Source organism: Ctenopharyngodon idella, chromosome 22 (assembly GCF_019924925.1).
Source record: "Ctenopharyngodon idella isolate HZGC_01 chromosome 22, HZGC01, whole genome shotgun sequence".
NCBI classification, from domain to species: Eukaryota; Metazoa; Chordata; class Actinopteri; order Cypriniformes; family Xenocyprididae; genus Ctenopharyngodon; species Ctenopharyngodon idella.
The window spans coordinates 8668247-8693142 of NC_067241.1; the positions used below are offsets into that span (position 1 = coordinate 8668247).

The 24896-nt window shown below is 38.3% G+C and overlaps 2 protein-coding genes across 2 annotated transcripts in view; both read left to right on the plus strand.

The window, feature by feature from the left end:
* arfgef2 (ADP-ribosylation factor guanine nucleotide-exchange factor 2 (brefeldin A-inhibited)) overlaps positions 1-24435 on the plus strand; it is a 56703-nt gene extending 32268 nt beyond the window's left edge. The window contains exon 40 of the mRNA XM_051880852.1: positions 23217-24435. The gene's annotated coding sequence lies outside the window, so the exon portion shown is untranslated. The remainder of the gene's footprint in view (positions 1-23216) is intronic.
* Positions 413-24435, plus strand: bcl2l1 (BCL2 like 1). Its single transcript, XM_051880854.1, has 3 exons — positions 413-662; positions 2158-2838; positions 23217-24435. The coding sequence occupies exons 2-3, from the start codon at positions 2287-2289 to the stop codon at positions 23358-23360; spliced, it is 696 nt and encodes a 231-aa protein (XP_051736814.1). The 5' UTR covers positions 413-662; positions 2158-2286; the 3' UTR covers positions 23361-24435.
* Positions 24436-24896: the final 461 nt, after the last annotated feature.

The following is a 24896-nucleotide window of genomic DNA, read 5'->3' on the forward strand; positions in this document are numbered from 1 at the left end:
CTTGATAATAATTTGCTCTCTTGCTAGTGTTTCTGTGACTTTAACGCGTGCAGAAATGCATTGCATTCATTCGTAAATAAAACATAAACGGGTGTTTAATTTACTTACATATGTAAGTCATTTATGCTAGTTGTATGCTGATGACCGATAAAAGATGTAGAAATTATAAAATAATCTACATCCAGTGTTTCCCCTCAGCATAGACAGTGCGACAGTTGGAAAGCTCTCGCGCTCTGCCATTGATCAGCAGCAATGTTTGCCTAATAATTCTAGATTTGGTCCTTTTATGTGGGTTTGTTTTCTCGTGATTCCGTGCGATCACTTCTCTGAAAGTGATACGTGTTGTGGTTACTCGTCCAACAGAACTGACTGGTTGTTTCCGCTCGGCCTCTGTAATGGGCCCTAGAATGGAGCCTTATTACGTAATGGCTGGGTAGGCGAGCGTCATTGCATAGGTGATCGTATCCTATCACAGAAAGGGGAGGTATGCTTTAAAGAGAAATATCTAGCACTGGCTCGTTTTTTCCTCACATACAGTATTACTTTTGATCTGCCGCGGTTTGATATTGTAGCTTAATCCATAGCTAACATTAACACAGACTCTCAAGAGTTGTTTGCTTGGTTGGCTTAATCTACGAGAACAGTAAGCAGATTGTGTTATGGTAAGCTGAATGCTCTTTAACTCTGTTGTCATTATCGTAAACATTGTCAATAAGCATGATAACGTAAGATAAAGTAGAAAAATGTTAACGTTAGACTTTGTTTCAGTTAATTTCTAACTAGTTGGTCGATAGTTGGTATTTTGTTTGAGTACATGCAGATCTGTATATTATTATTCACTACTGTATTAGACTATTCTGTTTTTTTAAAACGTTGTTTCTTGATATTACTAACATAAAACATTGAATATCTTTGTGTTCGTATTCATACACGTTCGCGGTTGCGCGCGTGCTGTATGTAGGAATGTGTTTGTGCTGTGAGTAGAGTTGACATTGTGTTTGTAAACACGCTGCGTGTCGTCTTATTAGAATATTAATGGATTCACTCCTGGAAGTGTCCGCTGATCAATCCAACGACATCAATAAGTGCTACCACATCACTGAAAATAAATAATATCACATATACATGTGATATAAACATGTGCAACAAAGGTTGTGGCTCTTAGATAATGACAGTGTGCGTCATATTCGGACTGAAAATAAGTCATTTCTTGTTAAGTACCAAAAGATGCTAATTAAAATATATATAATCTATTGTCATTTTCCCGCGACAGACAGAGCTTTTGAAACGACCATGTGTTGTGCTAAGAGCCTCGTTGTTGTCAGCACGTGTTTGGCTGATCCAGTGTTTCCTGAGAACTCTCGCGCTCTTCCCACTACTAGCGATCAGATAATGCACCGCGTGAACAACTCGCGCTCGTGATGTAGTCAAAAAGACGAAATCAGCAGAAATTAGTCGCTTCATCTGTTTATTTAATAACAAAGTTATTAAAAAAAAAAAAACTCTTTGCTTTTGAGATTTGTGTATCTACAGCATCCATCCAATCCAGATTTATAGTCTCAAAATAATTGATCATCTTGATCAGGAATTCTGAACAATGTAAAACATTGCTATATAGATTTGATCTATAATAATACATTTGTGTAATAATTATAAATGAATGTATTAATTTTAGTCTATTCTATCTGTTTAATACAAATACATTGAGTAAATGAGCTGTCCGAACATTTTAAAAGACCTTCCTAATGAAAAATGCCATGAATCACTTGGGAATCTTTTGTCTGTGACTCTTGGCTGGTTCTTCTGGCACCACGATTATGATCCGTTATAGATTTGTTTAAATGAGGGAATCATAATTCTAGCCACGCTGCCTGTTCGTGCCCCCCTTGCTGTTTAAAATTCACTCATGTCAAGGTCAGTGTACATTTAGCCTTGTCTTGGACAAGGAGAGAAGGGAAATTGTCCATGTTTTTCATGGGAGGCAAGTGATGAGCTACCATCTGTTTCTTTGATCAAGCCTCTCCATTAAGCAAGAGGGTGAAAAAAGCTGTTTATCTTCAATGCCCCTTAACCTCTTCCAAAGTCCCCCCCCCTTGGTGTTTGTGAAAATGATTGCGTATTTAGGGATCAATTCATTGCACTGTTGTCTTACCACAGGGTATGAGCCATTGCACCATCCCTGAGCGTCGGCAGAAGCCTGAGAAGGACGCAAGGGTGTGCACTGTGTTCTAAGAGCGAGCGAGTGGATATCCAGACATCGGAGAACGACAAGCAACGACGTGAATTATGTCTTACTATAACCGAGAACTAGTGGTATTTTTTATTAAATATAAACTCTCGCAGAGGAACTACCCCTGCAACCACATTGGGCTTACAGAAGACACAAATCGGACTGATGGGGCCGAAGAGAATGGTGAGGGGGCGGCAGGAACGACGACCCTCGTTAACGGCTCCATGAACAGAACCCCACCACAATCCCCCGCTACATCCCCCCAGCATCAGACAAACGGGAGTGGGGGTCTGGACGCGGTGAAGGAAGCACTACGCGATTCTGCCAATGAGTTTGAGCTGCGTTATTCCCGAGCGTTCAACGACCTTTCCTCACAGCTCCACATCACACCTGCCACGGCATACCAGAGCTTTGAGAGCGTGATGGATGAGGTGTTCCGCGACGGCGTCAACTGGGGCCGCATCGTGGGACTGTTTGCCTTCGGAGGGGCTCTGTGCGTCGAGTGTGTGGAGAAGGAGATGAGCCCATTAGTGGGACGCATTGCAGAATGGATGACCGTCTACCTGGACAACCACATTCAGCCCTGGATCCAGAGCCAAGGAGGATGGGTGAGTGGAAAATTACTTGCATTTCTTTCCTACCTTGTTCCCTTTCTTCAGTTTAATCACAAAGAGCCTTTGTAACCCGTTTAGGTTTATGGTCTCAGATGATTTCTGTTTCAAATTATCCTGTTTGATCAGAAGTTATCTGTTCATTGGATTTAAACCTCCCTTGGCCAACTAACTCTTTAAAGGACTCAACTTCAGGGGCTGTTTACACAACACCATTTTCAACTAAAAACAAAAGCTTTTTAAGCATTTTGGCCGATCATTTACATGACAACAGCGTTTTGGTGGCCTGAAAACGCAAATTTTTGAAACGATACTGTTGTCATCTCCGTGTAAACTGCAAAAACACTAATCTGTGAAAACGGTGATGGCATGCACATGCGTATTACGTGTTTAGTCTATCCACCTTATTTTTCAATGCGAAGGTAAGGTGTTTTCTGTGAATGTGTGAGACTTCCGATTCATTAACCGCTATAGGGAAATAACAAGAAGAATATCAAAGTGCAGTAAACTGTAAAAAATAAGGTGGATAGGCATGCACGTTTGGCGCGAATGCTCTGTAAAAGAATGCGTATATGCGCAGGCGCGTAGTCTTTCTTTACAAAGTGACATCGCCAACTACTTGTTTGGCATGCATAATGCAGCGTTTTTAGTCATTTTCGCAGATCCGCGTGAACGGGGATAGTTTTGATAATGTTGTCATCTGTACAAAGAAAAAACATTTCCATTTTTAGTACATTGTTGTTGTGTAAACATACCCTTAAAGGTGTAGTACACCCAAAAATGAAAATTCTGTCAGATTCTGTCCAAACGCAAGACTTTGGGTAATCTTCGAAACACAAATTAAGATATTTTTAATGAAACGGAGATTGCTGTCCCTCTACTGAAAGTCCAGGTAACTAAAACTTAGAAGCTCCAAAAAGGTCATAAAGGCATCATAAAATGAATCCATATGAAGTCTTGCAAAGTGATATGATTGATATATATGATGACATTTGGGTATCACTTTAAGGCATTTGTGATTCAAATACTTTGTGAAGCTTCTAAAAGACTGTAATAGTCCAGGAAAAGTGGATGTTATTGATGAAAGAGTGTGTTTTGCATGGCCAAATCTGCTGGCTCCCTTGGGTCCAGATGGGGACTGTTTTTAGCGCCTGCCTTCTCTTGGGCCTGGGTGGGGATGCTCTAACTCTGTGGAGGGGAAAGGAATGGGAGATAAGATAGCAGAGCCACAACCACTGGTCAGCTGATTATTGATCTCCATAGTTTTAATTCCCAAAAGAAACTACGGAATTGGAGCGGAGTCAAGAGCGTGTGGGAGATGAGCACATATGGTTGAGAATGGAGGGGGATGTACTGATAGTTCATTGTTTTGTTTTTCCTTTCTTTTTTTTTCTTTTTTTTTTTTTCACTTTTTCTCTCCATGTTTGTTCCCCCTCGGTCAGCTGTCCAGTAGATGAAAGGCAGGCATGAGTAAAGTCATGTGAAAACCCTTTGTGCTGGTTCTCTTCTTTATGTGTGCTGGACGAGTGGCAGGTAATGGAGGGGTCCTGGCCAAGTCAGCCTTTTCTCTTTGTGATCAGGGCTGCGATGTGATTGGGTGGGTAGTGAGATGTGGAAGTGGATTGTAAAGGTCATTTTTAACATGGCTGGTTTATTGGATGGTGCAGAGAACAGACTCTCTGATTGGAAGGTTGGTTGTGTTAATGTTGTTTATTCTACTTTAGACACTTATTTTCATTTGCCAATGTGTCATTTACAAATTCTTGTTTTGCTCTAAGACGTGCATTTTTTTTCTTCTTCTTCCCTTGACATTCATTTTTTCTATCTTGTGATGTCTTGATTGCACAAAAAAATCTGGAACTGTGTAGAAAGCAAAAGTCAGCACGTCATTATCTAAATTTGGATCTGAATCTCTCGTCATGTGATCATAGGAATGAGAACATTATGGCTCACAACAAACAGTCCTTAATGTTTGAGTAAAAAAATAAATTAAAAAAAATAAATAAAACGGGTTTCCTGAACTCTGCCATTGGTCAGATAAACAAAATGTACAGTCTGTTTAATATATATATATATATATATATATATATATATTTTTTTTTTTTTTTTTACAAAAATTGATAATTTCTGACAAATTAAATTCACTTAATATTTCATTCAGTTTTATAGACAACCAGGTTTTCTCATTTTTGTCTACAAAAATAACATTTTCGTTGACAGGAAAGTGCATAAATATACCAAATATTCAGACATTGTATTTATTAAAATAAATATGTCTTAATTTTACAACATAATTTTAAAATTTTCTTGTTATTAACCTAGATTTTTCTTCTTTAAAAACATTATCAATGCATTGTTAAAGGTGCAGTGTGTAAATTTTAGTGGCATCTAGCGGTGAGGTTGCGAATTGCAATACAGAGAAGCTACGTTGGCCAACACAGGACAAAGATGTCGTCGTCTGAGACAGCAGAGAGTAGCCAGTCAAGCAAACGCTCTGTAGAGCAGTTTGTCCGTTTAGGGCTACTGTAGAAACATGCTGGCGCAAAATGGCAGCTTAACATGTAAGGGGACCCGCGGTGTATGTAGATAGAAATGGCTCATTCTAAGGTAATAAAAACATAACGGTTCATTATGTAATAACACTGAAACACTGAAAACATAGTTATGTATATTATATTGCATTTCTGTCAATAGATCCTCCTAAAATTTACACATTGCACCTTTAATATCTTGCATATTTTTGTCAGCAGTATGTAATAATTAAAATAGTTTAATTATTGACTTGAAATGCATTTTTGTCTTACTTTCGCTATTGTTTTCAAAATAAATAAAAAATTTTGTTACCAAACATTTTCATCAGTAAAATGGTTAATCAGATTAATACTGCCCAGCTAGAAACATTAACAAGATTTTTGCATATATGCCATTTTAGATGCCACCCAATGGACTGTTCAGGATGAGGGAAGTATTGGGCGATTTATTATGCTGAGTCGAATGGCACTACAGTGGGCTAATGAATGAAGTCTTGAGGTTTCACATCCTAAAGATTTGCACCCAGCTGCAGTTTTGGTTCATCTCGAACAAAAATTGTAAGCATGCTCTTCATGTCACTTCCTCAATGGGGAAGGAAAATGAGGTTTGCGTGTCTGACATACAAAAGGCAGACGTGCATGTGTTACGTGAATGTAGGCCGCCTTTCTGCAGACTCCCACTCAACCCACTTCATCTCCGTTGCATTCAGTATCAATTTCAGTCTGCCAGCTGAACTTCAGCAGCGGTTGTCTTTCGGATGCTTGGTCTCAATCAGGCCAGTGTAGTTCATCTGTGCGCTGTGGCAGTGGGGGGCACTCATAAGCACACATGCATGCTCGATTTCACGCTCGAACAGGATAGTCTTTCTCTCTAGTGAGCATTTTCCACACATCGAAGCGTTGCAGTGGCGGGGGGTTCTCATGCTCTTTATTCATCTCAGTTTCTGCTTTGTAGTGAGATTTAAAAGTAGCTGTCTCAAAACCAAAGGGTGTCTGCGGCGGTGTCCTATGTGGTGGGACATCCCCTTGATGCGGGAAGAAGTAGGGAATGCCCATTTCAAGTTTCACTCTCACTTTTCACACTTCTCGCATATTCAAATATTTTTCGTGCATGCATGTTTCTCCCCTCCCACACGCAGGCACATTTTCAACCACCTTTTGGTATCATTCTCTTTGCCTACGCAGAGTTATGCAGTGGCTGGCAGCTGTATGATGCAGGTGTATCTCAGTACCTGCACGTCAGACTGCGTTTATACTGGGTCTCTGGGTAGATCTGTTGTTATACTGTAATAATGCCCAGAGGTGCGGTCGCACCAGGTCTCTTTCCTTTTGTATGTTCGCCATGATGGTTTGGTTAGTGTTGGTAAAGATGGTTGGACAGAAATTTGCAATTGCAATTGGGAATAAATTGAGTAAAGTTGACAGATACAGAAAGGACATGGAGGCATACGGATGAGAATTGTAAAGAGTTCAGTTACTCTTCCAGTTTCTTATACTACGAACCAAACACAAAATGTATGTCTTAACTACATGTTGTGTAACCACTTGGTAACTACACTGAAGTCTCAGAGTTAGATAAAAGCTGTGTGTGTTTAATTTACTAAAAAGAACAGGCTTATTAGAGCAGTGGTGTTATTAACTAAAACAATTAAAAATCATTTTCATTAATTGAAACAAAGCTGAAATAAAATAATGTAAATATTAGATGGAAAAACTTAGACTTAAAAAAACTTAAATTACAAATGTTGCCTTGGCCACTAACTGAAATTAATTAAGTTGAAGATCTAAAATTACTAACACTGAAGTAAAAATAAATTAAAGCTAAATAAAAAAAGTAATACATGACAAAAGCACATAACAAATTAAATAAAAAAAAAAAAAACTTTTAACAAATTTAAAATGAACTGAAAATATAAAAAACAAAAGCTAATTCAAAATATTAATAAATACAATAATAGTATATAAATAACACCGCATTAGTCAACTCCATAAATCGAGTTGGATTAGTTGCACTGTATGCTATTGATTCACTAAAACAAACCAGTTCAAAAGCCATTTGTTCTGGAATCGCACTATTTGTCATGCTGTCTGTTTCGTGTCATACATTCAGTAGCATTGTTGTGGTACCTCTGAATAAATAGTGCAGGAAGGGTATTTTGGTTCTGTCTGCATCTGGAAAAGAATGCATGGGCGAGTCATTCGATTGTGGTGTTTTGTGAAAAAATAGTTTCCCATTCTACAGAGGGATGTGGAAAGAGGAATGACTTATGTGAATGAGTCTAGTCTAGTTACCACTAGTGGAGTCCTGTGCCTGAGGGGGTGGGGATATTACCAATTAGGCTTGAATTATATGTGAATGTGCTCAGGGTAACTGCCTTTGTTCAGATAGGCTAGTACAGGATAAATTATTTGCAGTCGATGAGAGTTGGAGGGAAAATAACGATACAGCAGGGGGGGATCCATACCTTTTCAGTCTTATTACACCTGATTTGTTCATTATTGCTATTTTAGTGTGTGTGTGTGTGTGTGTGTGTGTGTGTGTATGTGTGTGTGTTGCAATAGTCCCTCTGAAACCCTCATTAGCGTCCAGCAAGGTTCCTTCACTATCACTCTGCACCTAACTAGAACAGTGACTTCCAAACACAACGAATCATTAATCACAAACTTCACTCACACACACACACACACATAGCAGTGAAGTGCTCATGCATGCTGATAAACAAAGGCCCACCTTTATCACGTTTTAATCACTGTCACCACAACAGAAGTCTTTGTGTGATGTAGGGCTGTTACCGGGAGTTTCATCAAACGTATATGCATGCAAATACAAACATGCACATACCATACACACACACCCTTGTCCCATTGTCTATCATGTTTGCACAAGGAACACCCACGGGACCACCCCTTACTCCCCATCCTCCATCACTTTTACTTTTTCTCCCGCCTCCAGCTCGTGTCCTTCCTTTCTTTCGATTCTCTGTTTCTTTCTTTCGGTCCTTCTCCCCCGCCTTTCCCTCGGTCTCACGTGGTTGGACGTGTTGCAGATCAGACATGCAACAACATGCCTGCGTCACCACCGTTAGTGTCCTTGTTCACCCCTTGATTCTGTCTCATTCGTTCTACGTCCATCCATCCATCCATCATTCCTCCACCTTACTGGTCATCTCTATTGATTTGGCAGGCACGAAGACCATGCGTGTTTGTGGCACGCCTCCCGCAATCATTCGTCAAGCTTCGATACATCAGCACCACCCACTCTGCGCCTGTGTGTCGCATGACAGACTATGCATCTGCTTTTGTGCTGCTGGTCAATTGTGTCTGGGTTTGGATCATACACGTCGCATTTAAAACGCATTATTGTTCCATTTCATGCATGTTTACACGCATGTGCCTCTCATTTGTGCAATTATTTGAAGGTATGGCACACGCTGAGCATGTGATTACCTTAAACAATGGAGCTGCGGGTGAACACACACATGCACGCCTGCAGAGTCCAGGTGAAGAGCTTGGCTGTAAACACACAGTGACAACCGCAGTGGAGACGGTGATCCAGATATGTGTTGTCCTCCTCCATAGACATAAACAGACATCATTTATACCCTAGTCAGTTAGCTCTTAAGCTAATGTTTATGGTATTTGCTGCTGTTGTCAGTGGTGCCACACGTTGCTATCTTCAAGGTTGTAGTCCACCCTTGACCTTTTGGCTCAGATTTATGCATCGCTAACATTTGAAATGTTTATATTTCACAAGCTAATTTCATTTTTGGAGTACATGCACATGCCTTTATGTGTGTGCTTGGTTTACATGCGGCTGACTGAGTGAAAATGGCAGTAAACAGATGGTGTGATTCAGTCTGTTCCAGCAGCCTTGTCACCAGCAAAAGAGAAAGACGGGGAGAGAGATGGAGGAAAGGACTTGCGCTTTGGTAGTGCACTCATCTTATGTCACAGGCAGGGGGAGATGGGAGGGAGTGTGGGGGCTGGGGGCTGGGGGGTTCTGGCCTCACCTTCAAGGAAGGTTGGGCTGATCCATTCTGCCAGGGTCATGGGGGGAGATGGAGCATCCCAAACATAAGAGAGGGAAGGATTGGAAAGGATTGTTTTGGTCCATGTAGCTAACAGTAGAGGCTAAATGATGAAGGATTTTTAGAGATTTTAAAGAGGTTGTTCACCCAGAAATGAAAATTTCCAAACCTGATTGACTTCTGTGAAATATAAAAGATGTAGTATGACAGTATGACCATCAATCAATTGTATGGAAAAGAGCAGCATCAACATTCTTTAAAATATTCTCTTCTTTTGCTCAATGGAGTAAAGAAAGACAGTTTAAAATAATATGAGAGTGAATAAATGACAGGATTTAAATTTTTGGGTGAACTGTCTGTTTGAATGCGTGAAAATGCATGTGCACAACTAAAGCACATTTGAGTCTGTTAGCAGTCGTGTCACTTGTTTTTCTCTCACTCAAGTGTTTGTGAATACACCTAGTGTATTTTTAGCAAAGTTTCTCCCACATTTTTGTTCTGTTATGTTCTTGTGACTCTGCTAGTGTGTTTGTTTACATGTGTAATGTTCAGTTCCAGTGGATTTAGCTTCTTAGCTGCAGCTCCTCTTAGCTAATTAAAAATCTCCATACACACACTTCTCTGTGTGTTGGTCAATCGTGTGGAAGAGCGACCTGCACCTTTAAGCCCGGTTCTCCTAATGCACTTTAGCCAAGATTAGCCAGCATCATCGAACCGCACTGCAATTAGCCTCTAATAACACAAATAACGGCCCACTGAAAGGACTTGCTAACCTTTTAGTGGCCCTGTCGCCATTCCACTGAGCAGTGGACCACATTAAGCTCCTTGTTCTTCTGACAGAATTATGACTTTAAAAAACAGCAGTGTTTTATGTTTTCGTAAAGGGTCATCTGTGCTTCACTTTTGCTCATAATGTACTGCACTGAACAGCTTCTAGCTAGGCAGAGTGCAGGGTCCAAATGTGTGAATCGTATAGTAGACTATTTGAGGAAGAGGAGGACTCAAAAATACGGATGGAAGAAATGTATATTTGAAAGTCGTATGCTTACATAAAATATTTTCAACTTTAGTGTAAATCATGCTAAATAATAGGGCTGGGTATTGACACAGATTTCACAAATCAATTCGATTCCAATATATTTATGTCAGGTATAGTACATATACATTTTTCTTAAGGAAAACAATCTCTCAGGTAATGATATAAATCGAAAACCCTGTCAGTTGATACATTACTATAATATTAAAGGTTAAAATTGACAATAGAATCAGAATTGACTTGCTATTTATTTTTAGATATAATAATCAGCACTAGATATAATAATTCAAATCACTCTCTGCGCTGTTGCTTGAACTGTGGTGGCTACTAGGGGTGGGAATCGCAGGGCACCTCACAATACGATATGATCACGATACATGGCTCACGATAATATCACGATACAGCGATTCTGCGATAATCAATATATTGCTAGACAACCCTATAATGATACAACACAATATCTAACTAGCCTATGTAAACAAAATGCCAGTGAAAAGGTTAAGTTTAGGTTTTCTCTCTTTATCTGCAAAACGGATATAAATCCGATCTTCAGTTCCAGAGCTATATGCAGATTTAATGGAGTTAATGTCACCGAACATGACGCGTCGCCATGGAAACAATAAGGGCAAATGTCCTAAAATAACGGTTGCCTTAAAAAAACTCACTCTGGGGGGTCAGCTAGAATATTTTAAACTTATGTGTGAAAGGGTTAAAAATCGATATTGGATCAAATTGAAGATTGATTAAAATCAATTATGATTGATATCAATCAGTATAGTATGATTACATCTGAGTTTGTATATGCATGTGTGTAGTTTTGAGATGAAGTCATTCGAGACCTGAGATCACCACAGTGCTTCCGAGATTTCTCAGGTATGACCGAAAGAGAGCCCTGACTCAGAATGGAAGCTCAGTCTGAGTGTGTGACGCCTGGCTGATGGCAGATTAGGAGCGGGGGGAGGTAGAGCTCAGATCAGCTTCTCGCCTGTGCCACTCTGGACGTAGCATGACTGTTGCTCTACTCTGACTGAACTGGCTTATGCTTGAAAATCAGGTCATGAGCAATTTTTCTCTCTCTCTCTCTCTCTCTCTCTCTCTCTCTCTCTCTCTCTCTCTCTCTCTCTCTCTCTCTCTCTCTCTCTCTCTCTCTCTCTCTCTCTCTCTCTCTCTCTCTCTCTCTCTCTCTCTCTCTCATATTATTCATCCTCTGTTTATTCGGTCCATCCCTTTCCCTCTGTCATCAGTAAAGCCTCTCTTTCTATCCTGCTTTCTCTCATTACTGTATAGCTTCTAGTTGTGATCAGATTATGTAGGAAAAATTGCCCCATCAGTCGGATTAGACACCGTTGTGAATAAAGGCCCCGATATACTCACGACGAAGATCTAGGGGTAAAACGTTCGAAATACGTGAGCAGCGATATACTTTAATCGAACATCTGACGCCGCCAGCACTGCTGAGAGTGGTGTTTAGACAAATATATCAATAACAAAATAAACACAACAAAATGGAGAAAACAGCAAGCATTTTAACAAAGCATAAGAAAAACATCTGATCATAGCAACGTGGATATTTTTGTTTGCATGCTTTGGCAAGCTGTTTCGAACTCCCAAAACGAACTCCAAACGAAGTTTGTTTGGGCCTGATTTTGTTCTAAATGACGTCACATCAGTTCAATCTTCGATTTCGCTTGAAGTATATCTGGGCCTTAAAGGCCATGATGATGGAGTCACAAGGATTTGAAGTTACTGATAAAGTGTGTTGATATCGTCTCTTATTACCATCAGTCACGTTGTTCTTTTTCTAGGTTCCACCTTGTTCACCTCCTCAGATTTTGCAGAAATGTGTCTTTTCTGCTCCATTAACATCACCAAATGGAATTGGAAAGATAATGACCATTTTAACAGGATTCCTGAACTCACTACCACATTGTTTACCTTTTGGGGAAAAATCATCCTACAAATGAAACTGACCAACACACAGTTCATTCCATTTTTGACAAGGTAGTGTAGCGTATGTGATTTGAAAAGCATGACTATATCTTGGCACCACACCATTCACGTACTTGCATGCGTGCATGTTCTGTCTCAGACTGGTGCGCCATCCAATATGCATAAGTCTTACAGTCTGTTTTCTGACAAATATCCCCAGAGGCTGTGTCTGCCTGTAAGTGCAGGTTTAGGTCAGAGACTGGTAAATCTGCATATGTGTGTCCAAGCACATGCTTGAGTGTTTTGGTCTGTATGTATGCGGACGTATGTGGTCTGTGTGTGTGCCAGCTCACTTGGATTTGCCTGACAGAATGGGAGCTGATGTCTCCCCGGTGAGATACAGAACAGATTGGAGTCTGAGCCCCACTCTCCTGACTCATTAATCTTCTCTTTAATTCATTTACGGTACGCACAAACATGGCCACATTGCCAGGCAGGCACAAAGACACCTCCCATAGACAGATCCTCCAGATAAATGACCTAAAATAAAACAGGGAGGTATGCTATTCAGATTACTTTACATGCTGTGATCTGATTGGATGTTCAGTGATCTAAATTTAATTTGGGCTGAGGGTTTAGTGGAGCCTGTTTTGTTGCTCTAATTGTCAGCTAAATTTAAGGCGCAGTTTAATGTTTCAGGTGTCCTCACACTAAATGATTACATAATGAAACACTAATGTTTCTGGGCAAAGACTGATGTAGTTGGGAAAATTTGATGTAGGAGAATAGATAATAAAGTATGTCCATGCTGAGAACAGTTAGTGCAGTTAATGTGAATGAAGCAACAAAGTTGCTTAAAACATTATCTGTCCAGGCCAGTGTTGCTGTGGTTTTAAGGTGACTGTACTTTCTGTGCTTGGGAAACTGATGTTTGGTTTTCATCAAGGGTGCTGCTTCCTGTATTTGGATTAATGAACAAATGTTGAACAGTTGGAGAACCTTTCCGTTGATGTCTGATTTGCCAGACTATAAGTGTGGAGAACTGGCTGATATTAGAGATTTTGTTTTTTGATTTGTATCTATTTATTTGTTTATTGGTCAACATTTAGATTACCTTTACTGTCATTTAAAACCACTAATTTAAAAACACTGTTAAATGTAATCTTTGGGAAATTTCAAAATTAATATCCATTTTTCATACTCTACATTTGTAATATGATGCCTAAATTTGCTTATAGGCTGAGGCAGTTTATATTTGGTTGTCTTTCAATAAACAACTCAACATTTAGACTCAAAATTCAGACAATTCACAATTCAGCGGGTTAAATGCAGTGCTAACATCCTTTCAAAATTACAAGTGTAAAAAAATAAGTATCTTAACCCAGAATAAAAGTGGCCTGAACAAGGCTGACTGTGTCTTTCAATCATTTTATTGAGATTGAAGGTACCATTAAGGAGGGGATGCAGAATGTGCCACTCTAACTGAATCACTAAACCCACAGGCCATAAACCAGAGAGAGACACTTGCTCTTTATAAAAGGTGAGAGACTCTCTATAATAAATGTTTGCCTGGCTTGTAGGTGTGAGCTGATGTCATTGACATCTAAATGGTAAATGCCAGGCTGACATCAGAAATCCCATTTGCTGTAAAGCATCTGCCTCCACAGCATCATCACCCTTTTGAAGTAAGTGAGTTGACATTGTCATCCTGAACCGAAGAGATGATGACATCAATTTGATCAGAGATAAAGTAACTGTGGCAAATACAGTCTTTGACCCTCTTGTTGACCCTTTATTTTTACCCTGAAAAATGTTGCAACATAATTTAACCTTTCCAAAAAACGGACATCCTGTCTGTTTTGCAACATTTGTGTAATTTTCGAATGACCGTGGCTGTCACATATACTGCCTTGTGATGGTTTAACTGAGTTTGTTTTGCTTCAGTCTATTTTTTTTTTTTTTTTGTTTATCTCTTGTCTTTTTCTTTTCTTACTCTCTCCACCATCCCTTTAATCATGGACTGGAAATTTCTGGTTTCAGCTTGAAGTCTGAATGACTCAGCAGAGATTGAGTGAGAAACAGCAAGGCCAGTTCTTGACGCCGCACAGTTGGAATTGAATTTTTTTTCCCTCCCTTAAAGCACGTTTCATATCAGCTGATTTCCACAAAGGAACGAGGGTGTCAAGCATTCCTCAGCGATTCTGAGGAAATCCTGCCCTTCCGGCCTCTCTGTAATTGTTCTGCCCTGTGCTGGTGTGCGAGGATCACGGCAGAAAAGAATCCCACTGGTTTCCTCTTGTCTCACTACTCAGGCTAAATGCATTTTAAAGAGACCAGACAGAATCTCAGGCCAAGAGCCCATTTTGTTGTTCTGTGAAACCTCTTTAACATTCCAGTTTGTTCTCTCATCTGCTGGGAGCTCAGCTGCTTTATTTGTTGGCCAGCCTCGGGCTGTAAATATCTAGGTTGAGCATATTCAGTAGTGGTGCTTGTTTCTATTGCTTAGGGTTAGGGATTTGAACAAACTCATTATCCTAAGGAATAAACTTTGCTGCATAACTCAACCTTCATTGTTTTTGCTACGGACATGAATGCCAGCCTGAGCATGGTTTGTTCGCAGCAGCAAATGCTGCTCCATCTCTGCAAGCGCTGGTAGTTTGAGTCACTTATTGTATGGACAGATAGACGTACATTATTGTACGTCTATCTGACCATTGAAGCACAATAAGACACAAGGAGAACTGAATTCAAAATCGCATGCTGTCTCAGAGAGTCTGCTTCACTTCAGGTGCATGTCAGTCAGCGCGAGCACCAACCACATGGAGTTCCTTTCCACAGCTTATTGCACTTAATAACTTTATTAAACATTATACACGTTTCGAAATTGTGATTGCATGCAGTCTAAGAGAGGCAGCTTTTTGTGCGCACACTTCAGCCGTGTGTCCGTTTTGAATTCTTTTTCGCAGCTTATTGCGCTTAATAACTCTCAACATCAAGAACGTCCCACTCTCTATTTTCTCATTCATGCATGTTTCTTTATCACTCTTACGTGTATATAACTTTAAGTAATACTGTTCTATGTGGATATATTTACATACCGTGAAATAAAATATATACCATAATACCGCCCAGTCCTAACAGAGAGTATGTGATTTAAAACACAGCTCGGGAGTAGGAGGAAACAGAAAAATTGTAAATCTCTATATAATGGCTAAGTCCCACTTTTCAGTTTAAATAGTCAATTGTGTTTTTGATTTACTCTATAATTTACACAAGTTTATTTACTTGTGCATTCGTATTAACTAGACCAGCCTGCAAAATAGTTTTTTAGTGTGATTCAAAAGATGTATTTATGATACCACCACTGTTGTCAGATTTGACACACTTTAGAAACGTTATTTAAAAGTAGTATTGACAGACATTTTTGGAGATTTCGGTACTTCACTGAAATAGGTATATTACAAGTATAGCTCCTATTACCTACATAGATTATAGCTTCCTGGGGACTTGCTATAAAGGGACTTGCATCGATAATCAACCAATCAGATTACATTAGCAACCATACAGAACATCCAGCATGGGCATTTTATGCATAATATGTACAAATCTAGTTATTCTCATTGTTTTTCAAAGGACTCTCACTGATCAAACAAGCGAGAAAAGGCTAAAGCAGAAGTATTAATGAGAAACTAGCTTCAGTACAGACACACCAGTGTTCTTTAATCAGTACAGAAGAGTGGCCATGCTGCGTTTTGTATGAAACACATTATGTTCTAAGTGTGTGTATCATCAATCATCTGGCTGAAAACAGTACAAGCTATTCCAGAAAGCAAGTCACTGGCTTCACAAATGTGATGGTGAGGGTTAAGGGGTCAGGATGGTGTAACAGTGGAGAAACCCAGCGCTCTGACTCAACCAAACCAAACTGAACTCTCTGTACGATCCTCTCTTAATTTCCCAAACACACACAATACTCTCTCTCTCACTCACTCACTCACTCACTCACTCACTCACTCACACTCACACTCACACACACACACACACACACACACACACACACACACACACACACACACACACACACACACAAATTGCTCATCTTCTAACAGGATGAGGTTGGATGTACTTGATGTAATACACTGATGTCAACAGAGTAGCCCAGTAGCTGTATTGTAACTGTAGCAACAGTGGTGAGGATGACTTTATGTTTCTGCGGCCCGCCTCTGTTCGTCTGTGCCAGCTTTTATACCCCTCCAGTAACTCTCCTTCACTGTGCTCCTTTCAAGATCAGAATCAGCCCCTCTCTTGGCCTCTATTTGGATATTAGTCCTATGCTAACTAACAAACGCAGGCACCTTGCACCTGGTTTCACTCTCTCCTGTAAAGCCAGGTTTGTATGTGCTCTTTGTTCAGATAGGGTTGTGGAAAACGCCTGGCAGTCACCGCTGCCTAGCAGCCGGTATCTCTTGGGAGCATTCGCACAACCTCAGCGCTGTTTGGAGCCAGTAAAAATCAGGTTTTCTTGACAGATTGTGTTTGTGTACAAATGTTTTTTTTTTTTTACCCAAGTCACACCTGTAGTGAATCAGTGTGAGTTTGGGAGTGGATCTTTTAAGGTGTAGTTGCAGGATACACAAATAGTCACACTGGTTAATGAACGGTTTAAAAATCGAGTCATATATGCTGTCATGATGGTCAGGCATATTACACTGTGTTGTTAGAGACATGTCAGGGCATGTGCTGTACCTGGCTTGGTGGGCATGGGATTAATAAGTCCCTACATTGTGTTAAAGGGATAGTTCACCCAAAAATGTAAATTCAGTTACTCATCCTCTTGTTGTTCCAAACCCACAAGACTTTCATCCATCTTCGAGAAACTAAGATATTTTTAATGAAACCTGAGTCCCTCCATTGGAAGTCAGTGCAACCAAAACTTTGATGCTTCAAAAAGTTATTAAAAAGATTGTAAATTATAACGAAGGCAGCTGATGTTAATGGAGGAATTTGCAGCTTTACTCACAAACTACAATTCCTCTTCATCAATAAGGTGAGAACCAGAACCATTATAAACCCAAATACACTCAATTTAATTATATTAATTGAAAAGTGTACTATCCAAGTAGTAATAAAGATGTTTGCTGTCGTAATAATGACAGTAGCTCACACAAAATACCATATTTGATGAGCTCTATGTATGTGCATTGATAGGTGTTTATATAGGTCAATGACGTGACGGGTCATTTTTTTCCAAAGGCCTTAATAATGATAAAAAACAAAGATATGACATCCAAAGCATGTAAGGTAGCACACCTAGATCTCTTTTATTGAATCCAAAAGGTTTTAATTATATTTTGCTACATATAAAGGTATTTTAAAGATTTTGAAGTGTCAAAAGGTCATTCGGTTTAACTGTCCAAAGGCCAATACAGCCACTTCATTTGTGATTAAAATATCTTAAAATGTAATAAATGTATATATTTTTTATTCTGGCATGATTTTTATAACATCATATATCAACATAGTGCAAAATGGTATTAAAATTATGTGTTGAAGTCGTTGCTTTGTTATGAGAAACAATGTCCGGAAAAATGAATTTCATTGTCATTCGGAGTAACCAATATAAAGGGACCATTTTGGATCAAGTCATACGGTCAGTATCATGTTGCAGGATATGACATCATTCAGACAGCTGCAAAGGACCACATGGTCATGAACCAATATAACTAACTCTGTTTTAACTATTTGAAAAATTCATGTTTTCACTTGCTCATACGCATGTCTCGACACATCAGGTCATTCGGTACAACCGCTATAAAACATGGAAAATGTTGTAATATTTTAAAAACTTGTACTAAATATAAAATGTTTGATTGTTCTTTTGTTAGCTAGATAGCAAGCTAACTAGCTAGCTAGCTAGAAATCAGCCTGTTAGCTTTTTTTTAATTTATTTATTTATTTTTTTTATATAAATATCGTCATTCGGTATAACCAAAAGTGTCATTCGGTAAAACCGAAATTTTGGTTAAACCGAATGACTTTTTTGGTGACAAATTTTTTCCGTCTTGTAAAAAATGACAAAAGCAGTGTTAATTGATTATAAAAATCACAATTTCATTATTAACACCTTATGTTTTTTTACACTTTTAAAAACCTTATTCGTCAATGACCCATATATGAATAAAAGACTAAATTAAATCTGTTCATCATGTAAAGTGATCATGTCTCTTCAGAAAATGAAATATAAACTGCTTGATATATATGAATTTCTTTTTTGATCTCTTTATGAACTTTTTGAAGCGTCAAAATTTTGGGTGAATGGATTTTCAGTTAAGAGAGAGATCTCTCTGGTTTCATTAAAAATATATTAAAAAATGAAAAAGTCTTATCTGTTTGGAATGACATAAGGTTAAGTAACTGATGACAGAATTTTAATTTTGGGTGAACAGTCCTTTTAATATAATGATGTTAAACATTGGGAAGATGTTTACCATTAGAAAAGAACCCTGAACCCACCAGAAAGAACCCTGCTGCCTAGTGAAACTAAGAAACCGACAAATTGTAGCCTGTTGTTCAGTGATTAGGACAAAACGAAGATTATTATGGAATTGGTTTGATCATCAAAGACATACTTTTAATTGCTTGATGTTTTATCATGCAACATCTTGTTGGGACACAGAGGCCTGGTTTTCGAAAGCAAGCATCACTATTGCTTATTCTTGGACATTTAGACAAAGCCCCGTGATGTTTCAGCTGATGATTAGTTAATTAAAGCTTATTATGCATGACACTGAGATTTTTTTGCTTAATACTCACTTCAGCATTAAAGATGTCTGCCCAAAAGGTTAAGACACACCTCCATATCTGCCCCTCCTGGATCCACCCATCATGTATAGCCTGTGCCTGTACATGATTGCACGAAGCCTACAGTGTTTTATGTGCTATAGGCTGTGTGTTGCACCATAATCTTACTGCCAACAAGCATGCCTTAACATGTCTTAGATTTATGACTTGGACTGTAATCAAAGAGCCACATTCTCGTCATACCATTGTACATTGTTCCTACCTTGTTCTCACAGTTTCACATACTGATATACTAACATGTGTGCGTTGGGCTTGGTTCTGCTGCCAGATCATACTGTTAGCATTCCTGCAGGGGTTACTCATGTACCTGTTAAAGCATGATGCAAATTCCTCTCTGACTGTAGCACACCCTCTCTGTTTGCCATTCATGATCAGGTCGGCACAGGTCATGTTTAAACTACCCAAGGTTGACAAAGGTGTGCCTGAGGAAGTGCATGATAGAAATGATATTTACTCTTCAAGTCGCTGTTCGATGAAACGGTAGTTTACTTTTATGGTTCATTGTTCTAGTAGGATATCGAACTCTCTGTAGGATGTGCAGTATTGTGTTGATTGTGAGTCTGGGTTTTTTTTTTTGTGGTGTTTGTTCAATTCAAGCATCACTATCCTATTGGGGGTTGTTTGACACTCATTCCGCACTGTTTATGCTACAGATATGAATCATACATCAATTTTATTAGCAATCGGGCCATGATTTTTGAAAAGATTTACTTTGATGGAGGGAGCCAAGTCATATCTAGAGACCCAAAATTTGGGTATGGGAACTTTTGACTTGTTAGCAAGCAACCACATTGAACCCCCTAGCAAACACATAGCAACTCCCTAGTATTGTTGTGGTGTAGTTGTTGTAGACTGGTGTAGCTATTCATAGACAAGCTGCATTCTTTTTTTTTTCTTTTTTTTTTTTTTTTAAACAAAATTGTAAAAATGTAGTTGTTAGTTATATTAATAATAACAATCAAATATAATAACAAATATTATTGTTTATCATAGATTTTAGTGTTTTTGGGTATCTGTTAACAGTAAGTGAAAGTGAGTTACAGTTTTGACGTGATGTCATGTGCTGCGTCACTGCTTGTGATAACCCCTCTGCTCTGGAACTGCATTTTTGTTATCAGCTTCTGCCACTCCCATCACCCCTCCCTCACACTTACGAAATCATTTCCTATGAAATTGATCTTGTTCCTATGCACACATCTATGTAACAGGACATCACTTTGACTACACTGGCACACATTTCATATCCAAGCACTATGACACTGTCTCTTACTTCCTTCTTACCTAACTCCCTTTCAGCCTCTTTGTCAGTTAAAACAATGTACCTGTGAATAAATTTGACAACTCCACCCCAGATTATATACTTGAGGCTTTGTGGAATGCAGTCATTTACCATAGATCATTTGCATTTTTTTTTTTTGTGTTGTGCATTGTCCTCCCATTTGACCTCTCCTTGCTGCTCCTTTTTTTTTTTTTTTTTAATTATTACACATAATATTTTTAGTGTATTTTGCTTTAGTAGCTACCATAATTACAGATGAGTATTAATATGCAGAAATATGGTCACAAAGCACTAGAGCTGTGGTCCAGTGATTAACATATGTTCTAAACACAACTTATTAAGCTGCTATGCATATGCAACTATAAAGTCCAGCCCCATTTCTTATTTGTTTCCCCATCATTTCCTGTCCACTCGAAACTGTCTTATAAATTTGCGATAGTCTGTTATGGTCTGTTAATATTTGGCTTCCTTGGTCATTTAACTAATGTGTGTTCCAAAAGCTGTTTAAAAAAATAAAAAAATAAAAAAAAAATTATATAGTAAATCTTAATTGTTATAATTCTGTTAGCCTTTTAAATAAATGAATATAATTTTATATTTGGGTCAATGACATGACAGGTCTTTTTTTTTTTTTTTTTTTTTTTTTTGTCCAAAGGCCTTAATAATAAAAAACAAAGATATGACATCCAATGTATGTGAGGTAGTACAGCTAGATCTCTTTTATTGAATCCAAAAGGTTTTAATTATATTTTGCTACATATAAAGGTATTTTAAAGATTTTGAGGTGTCAAAAGATAATTCGGTTTAACCGTCCAAAGGCCAATCCAGACATTTCATTTGTGATTTAAATATCTTAAAATGTAATATATATATAATATAATATGGTATTAAAATTATGTTTTGAAGTCGTTGCTTTGTAATGAGAATGAATGTCCGGAAAAATGAATTTCATTGATGTCATTTGGAGTAACCAATATAAAGGGATCATTTTGGATCAAGTCATGTGGTCAATATCAGGATATGACATCATTCAGACACCTGCAAAGGACTACATGGTCATGAACCAATGTAACTAACTCTCTTTTAACTATTTGAAAAATTAATGTTTTCACTTGCTCATACACATGTCCAAAAACATCAGGTCATTCGGTACAACTGCTATAAAACATGGAAAATGTTGTAATATTTTAAAAACTTGTACTAAATATAAAATGTTTGATTGTCCATTTGTTAGCTAGCTAGCTAGCAAGCTAATATCAGCCTAGATATCAGCCTGTTAGCATTGTTTGAAATTATCGTCATTTAGTATAACCAAAGTGTAATTTGGTTAAAAACCGAACTTTTGGTTAAACAGAATTACTGTTTTGGTGACACATTTTGTCCATCTTGTAAAAAAAAAAAAAAAGAAAAAAAACAGTGTTAATTGATTATAAAAACCACAATCTTATTGTTAACACTTAATAAAACTTCAAAATTATCTCCATTATGTTTTTTTGTTTGTTTGTTTGTTTGTTTGTTTTTACACTTTAAAAAACATTCATTCATTCATTTATTTATTTATTTATTTATTTATTTGTAGAGATCCATACTATAGCAATCATTGCCACCTCTTCCTTTTTATGCTTAAAAATGCCAAATTAAGTAAATGGTTACACAACTTCATCCTGTGACATGCTATGACATCTCCAGTTTTGTTTCACTGTAAAGTGAAACCCAGTTCTGTTGTGACTGATAAATGTTGCCACAGAGCACATATTAAAAGTGTCGGATGGTTTTATCCAGTACTCCACATTCTTCTTCCCATATTTTCAAGCTTGTGTAGATAACTAGGGCAAAGGGAAAGATTGGAGGATGACATCAGTCTTCTTGAGTGGAAAACAGGGGTGGGCGTCTGAGGGTTGTGTGTGTGTGTGTGTGTGTGTTTTGTAATCGACTGCATGCACTGAATATTTTCGGCTGGATCACTGCATTGCTGTAATACCTCTGACAAAAATATGATGCCAGTGAAACTAATCGTATTGACCCTGAATCTGCACTGAAGATCCTACTGAGAAAAGTACAGGGGGGAAAAAAAAACATTTCTGTCTTCACAGAAATTGTCAGGGTGGTAGGAACTCATGCATGTTTATGAGTCATATTTGCTTTTTACTGCAGCGTTCTGGTTGAGTTATTGCAGCCTCCGTCTGCAGTTGGTGAGCTCTACTTTTGTGTGTTCCCTGAGGAAACGGGTTACATTATAAAGCCTGAAATCCCCTTTCAGCTTTTCAAATAAAATTGGGGTTGCTACAGAATCCTGCTGAGAAATGAGGTTAGTGAAGTCTTTGAAACAGGCATGGTAAATCTCGCCCCCTAGTGGTCATTGCATGAACATATTATTGCACACAGACTTGTCACAGGAAGGGCAGGATTAATGAAAGGCCTGATGGGAAGGGACACTGAAGGATTTCAGTGGTTGGCAGGAATGAGCTTGTTAGTTAGTGTCAGAAGTGTAATTATTGGGTGGTTGAGCGTGGTAATATTTTCCTCTGCTTTATGAATAGCTTGTGACAATATTTGTTACAGCACTATAATGTTCCCTGTCAAGGTGATTTCACCCCAAAATCAAAATATTCTGCCAATTTCAGTCATTAATAACAGTACATGTGTACATATTTTCATAAGAGTCACTGTTGTGGAAATAAATCTGATTATATTCTCTGTGTTTTGTGCAGGAGCGATTCGCAGAGATCTTTGGAAAAGATGCAGCGGCAGAGAGCAGAAAATCACAAGAAAACTTCAAGAAGTGGTTGCTGGCGGGAATGACCTTGCTCACGGGTGTCGTGGTTGGATCACTCATTGCACAGAAACGCCTGTGAGGATCAGAAAAACTGAAGATCCAAACACCTACTGCTTCATTTAGACATCCAGCTACCATGAAGGAACTTCAAAAATACTTGTTTTGGATTTATTTGTTTCCCTTTTATTGCCAAGAAATTCCATGTTTACATCCCACGTCCCGCTGTGTACTGTTGACTGAGTGGAGCGCATCTGTGATGTTATGTCACGTGACCCAGACTGCATGAGGGTGGTTTGGTTTTAGCTAACTCAGACAATGCAAAGCCACGTCTCCTTACACCGTTTAAGGAAATGAGAAAAATGACTAAAACAGTCGAAGAAAAAAGTTTAAAATCTTTGTTCTCTATGTCTGTAATTTTTTTTTTTTTTTTTTTTTTTTTTTTTTTTTCAGCTCTATCATAAATCTTTTTAAGTATCCTATTATTCTCTCATTTTCAAAGAGACTGGCAAAACTGACAAGGATACAAACATTTTATCTTTAAATCTAATTTAAGCTCATGTGTCATTTTTGAGTTGACCGAATGATAGAGAAGTTTAATCTGAACTGAATTTGAAGTATTCAGTCAATAAATCAGCACTGACATTTCTGAGGAACGTTGTTGCTGTCTGGAGTGCCAGAGAGGCATCTTATGGGCCCAGCACTACACTTGAGCGCCTGCTTCCTCTGCAATCTCTCTACCATTATAGAAAAATGTGGTGAACAGATAAAACATGTCTGTGTGAGTGTGTTTTTATGTTGTTGTTTTTTCCCAATATTGTTCTGTTCCTTTTCACATGCAAATTTGATGAGCGTTAAATGTAAATCTAAATTGTCTGAAGGACCAACAGTTATGAAACGGCCAACAGTTTGAGAGAAAGTTCTGTATGTTTGGTGCCGTTTGATTTATTAAACCTAAGTTTCAGCTTCAGATGTGGTATCACATTTAACTCTTTATACCTTTGAGATTGTTGTAACTAGAGCTAGAGGAGACACGGATACACAAGGAGAGTAGGTCACTCCTGTTGTATCTGTGACTACACTTAACTGTGTTTTATACACAGAAAATGTAACACATTAAGCTGAAAGTAATTAGATTAAACCATATTGCCACAAGAGTGCTTGGTGTCTTGTATGGTCTTTGGAATGAGGACGTAACCAGTGCTGGCAATACTGGCCTAGCATTTGTAACGAGCTAATAGTCATTGAGTTTTTGTTTTATTTTGGAATTTGAGGTATGAAATGAAATTTGCAGTGGTTTTGTTAGTAAGCAAAAGTTTGTTTGACACTTGCAGCACATTTAAGTATACAGAGCCAAGCTAAAATCCTAATCTCAATTCTGAACTTTTAGCATTCACATTTCCAAGTGTAAAAGTTATTTCCACAGATATTAGAGAATTCATAGATTTGTTGAGTTGGGTCTTACTGTGTAAGGGTCCACAATGTTTTGAATCCTGGCTGACAGACATCTATTGGGTCAGATAACATCATGGTGCTGCCGTGAAAAAAAACAAACAAAAATAGTATTTGACTAAACTCATTGTTTTTAATTGTTAAAGAGTAAAAAAATGTATGCTTA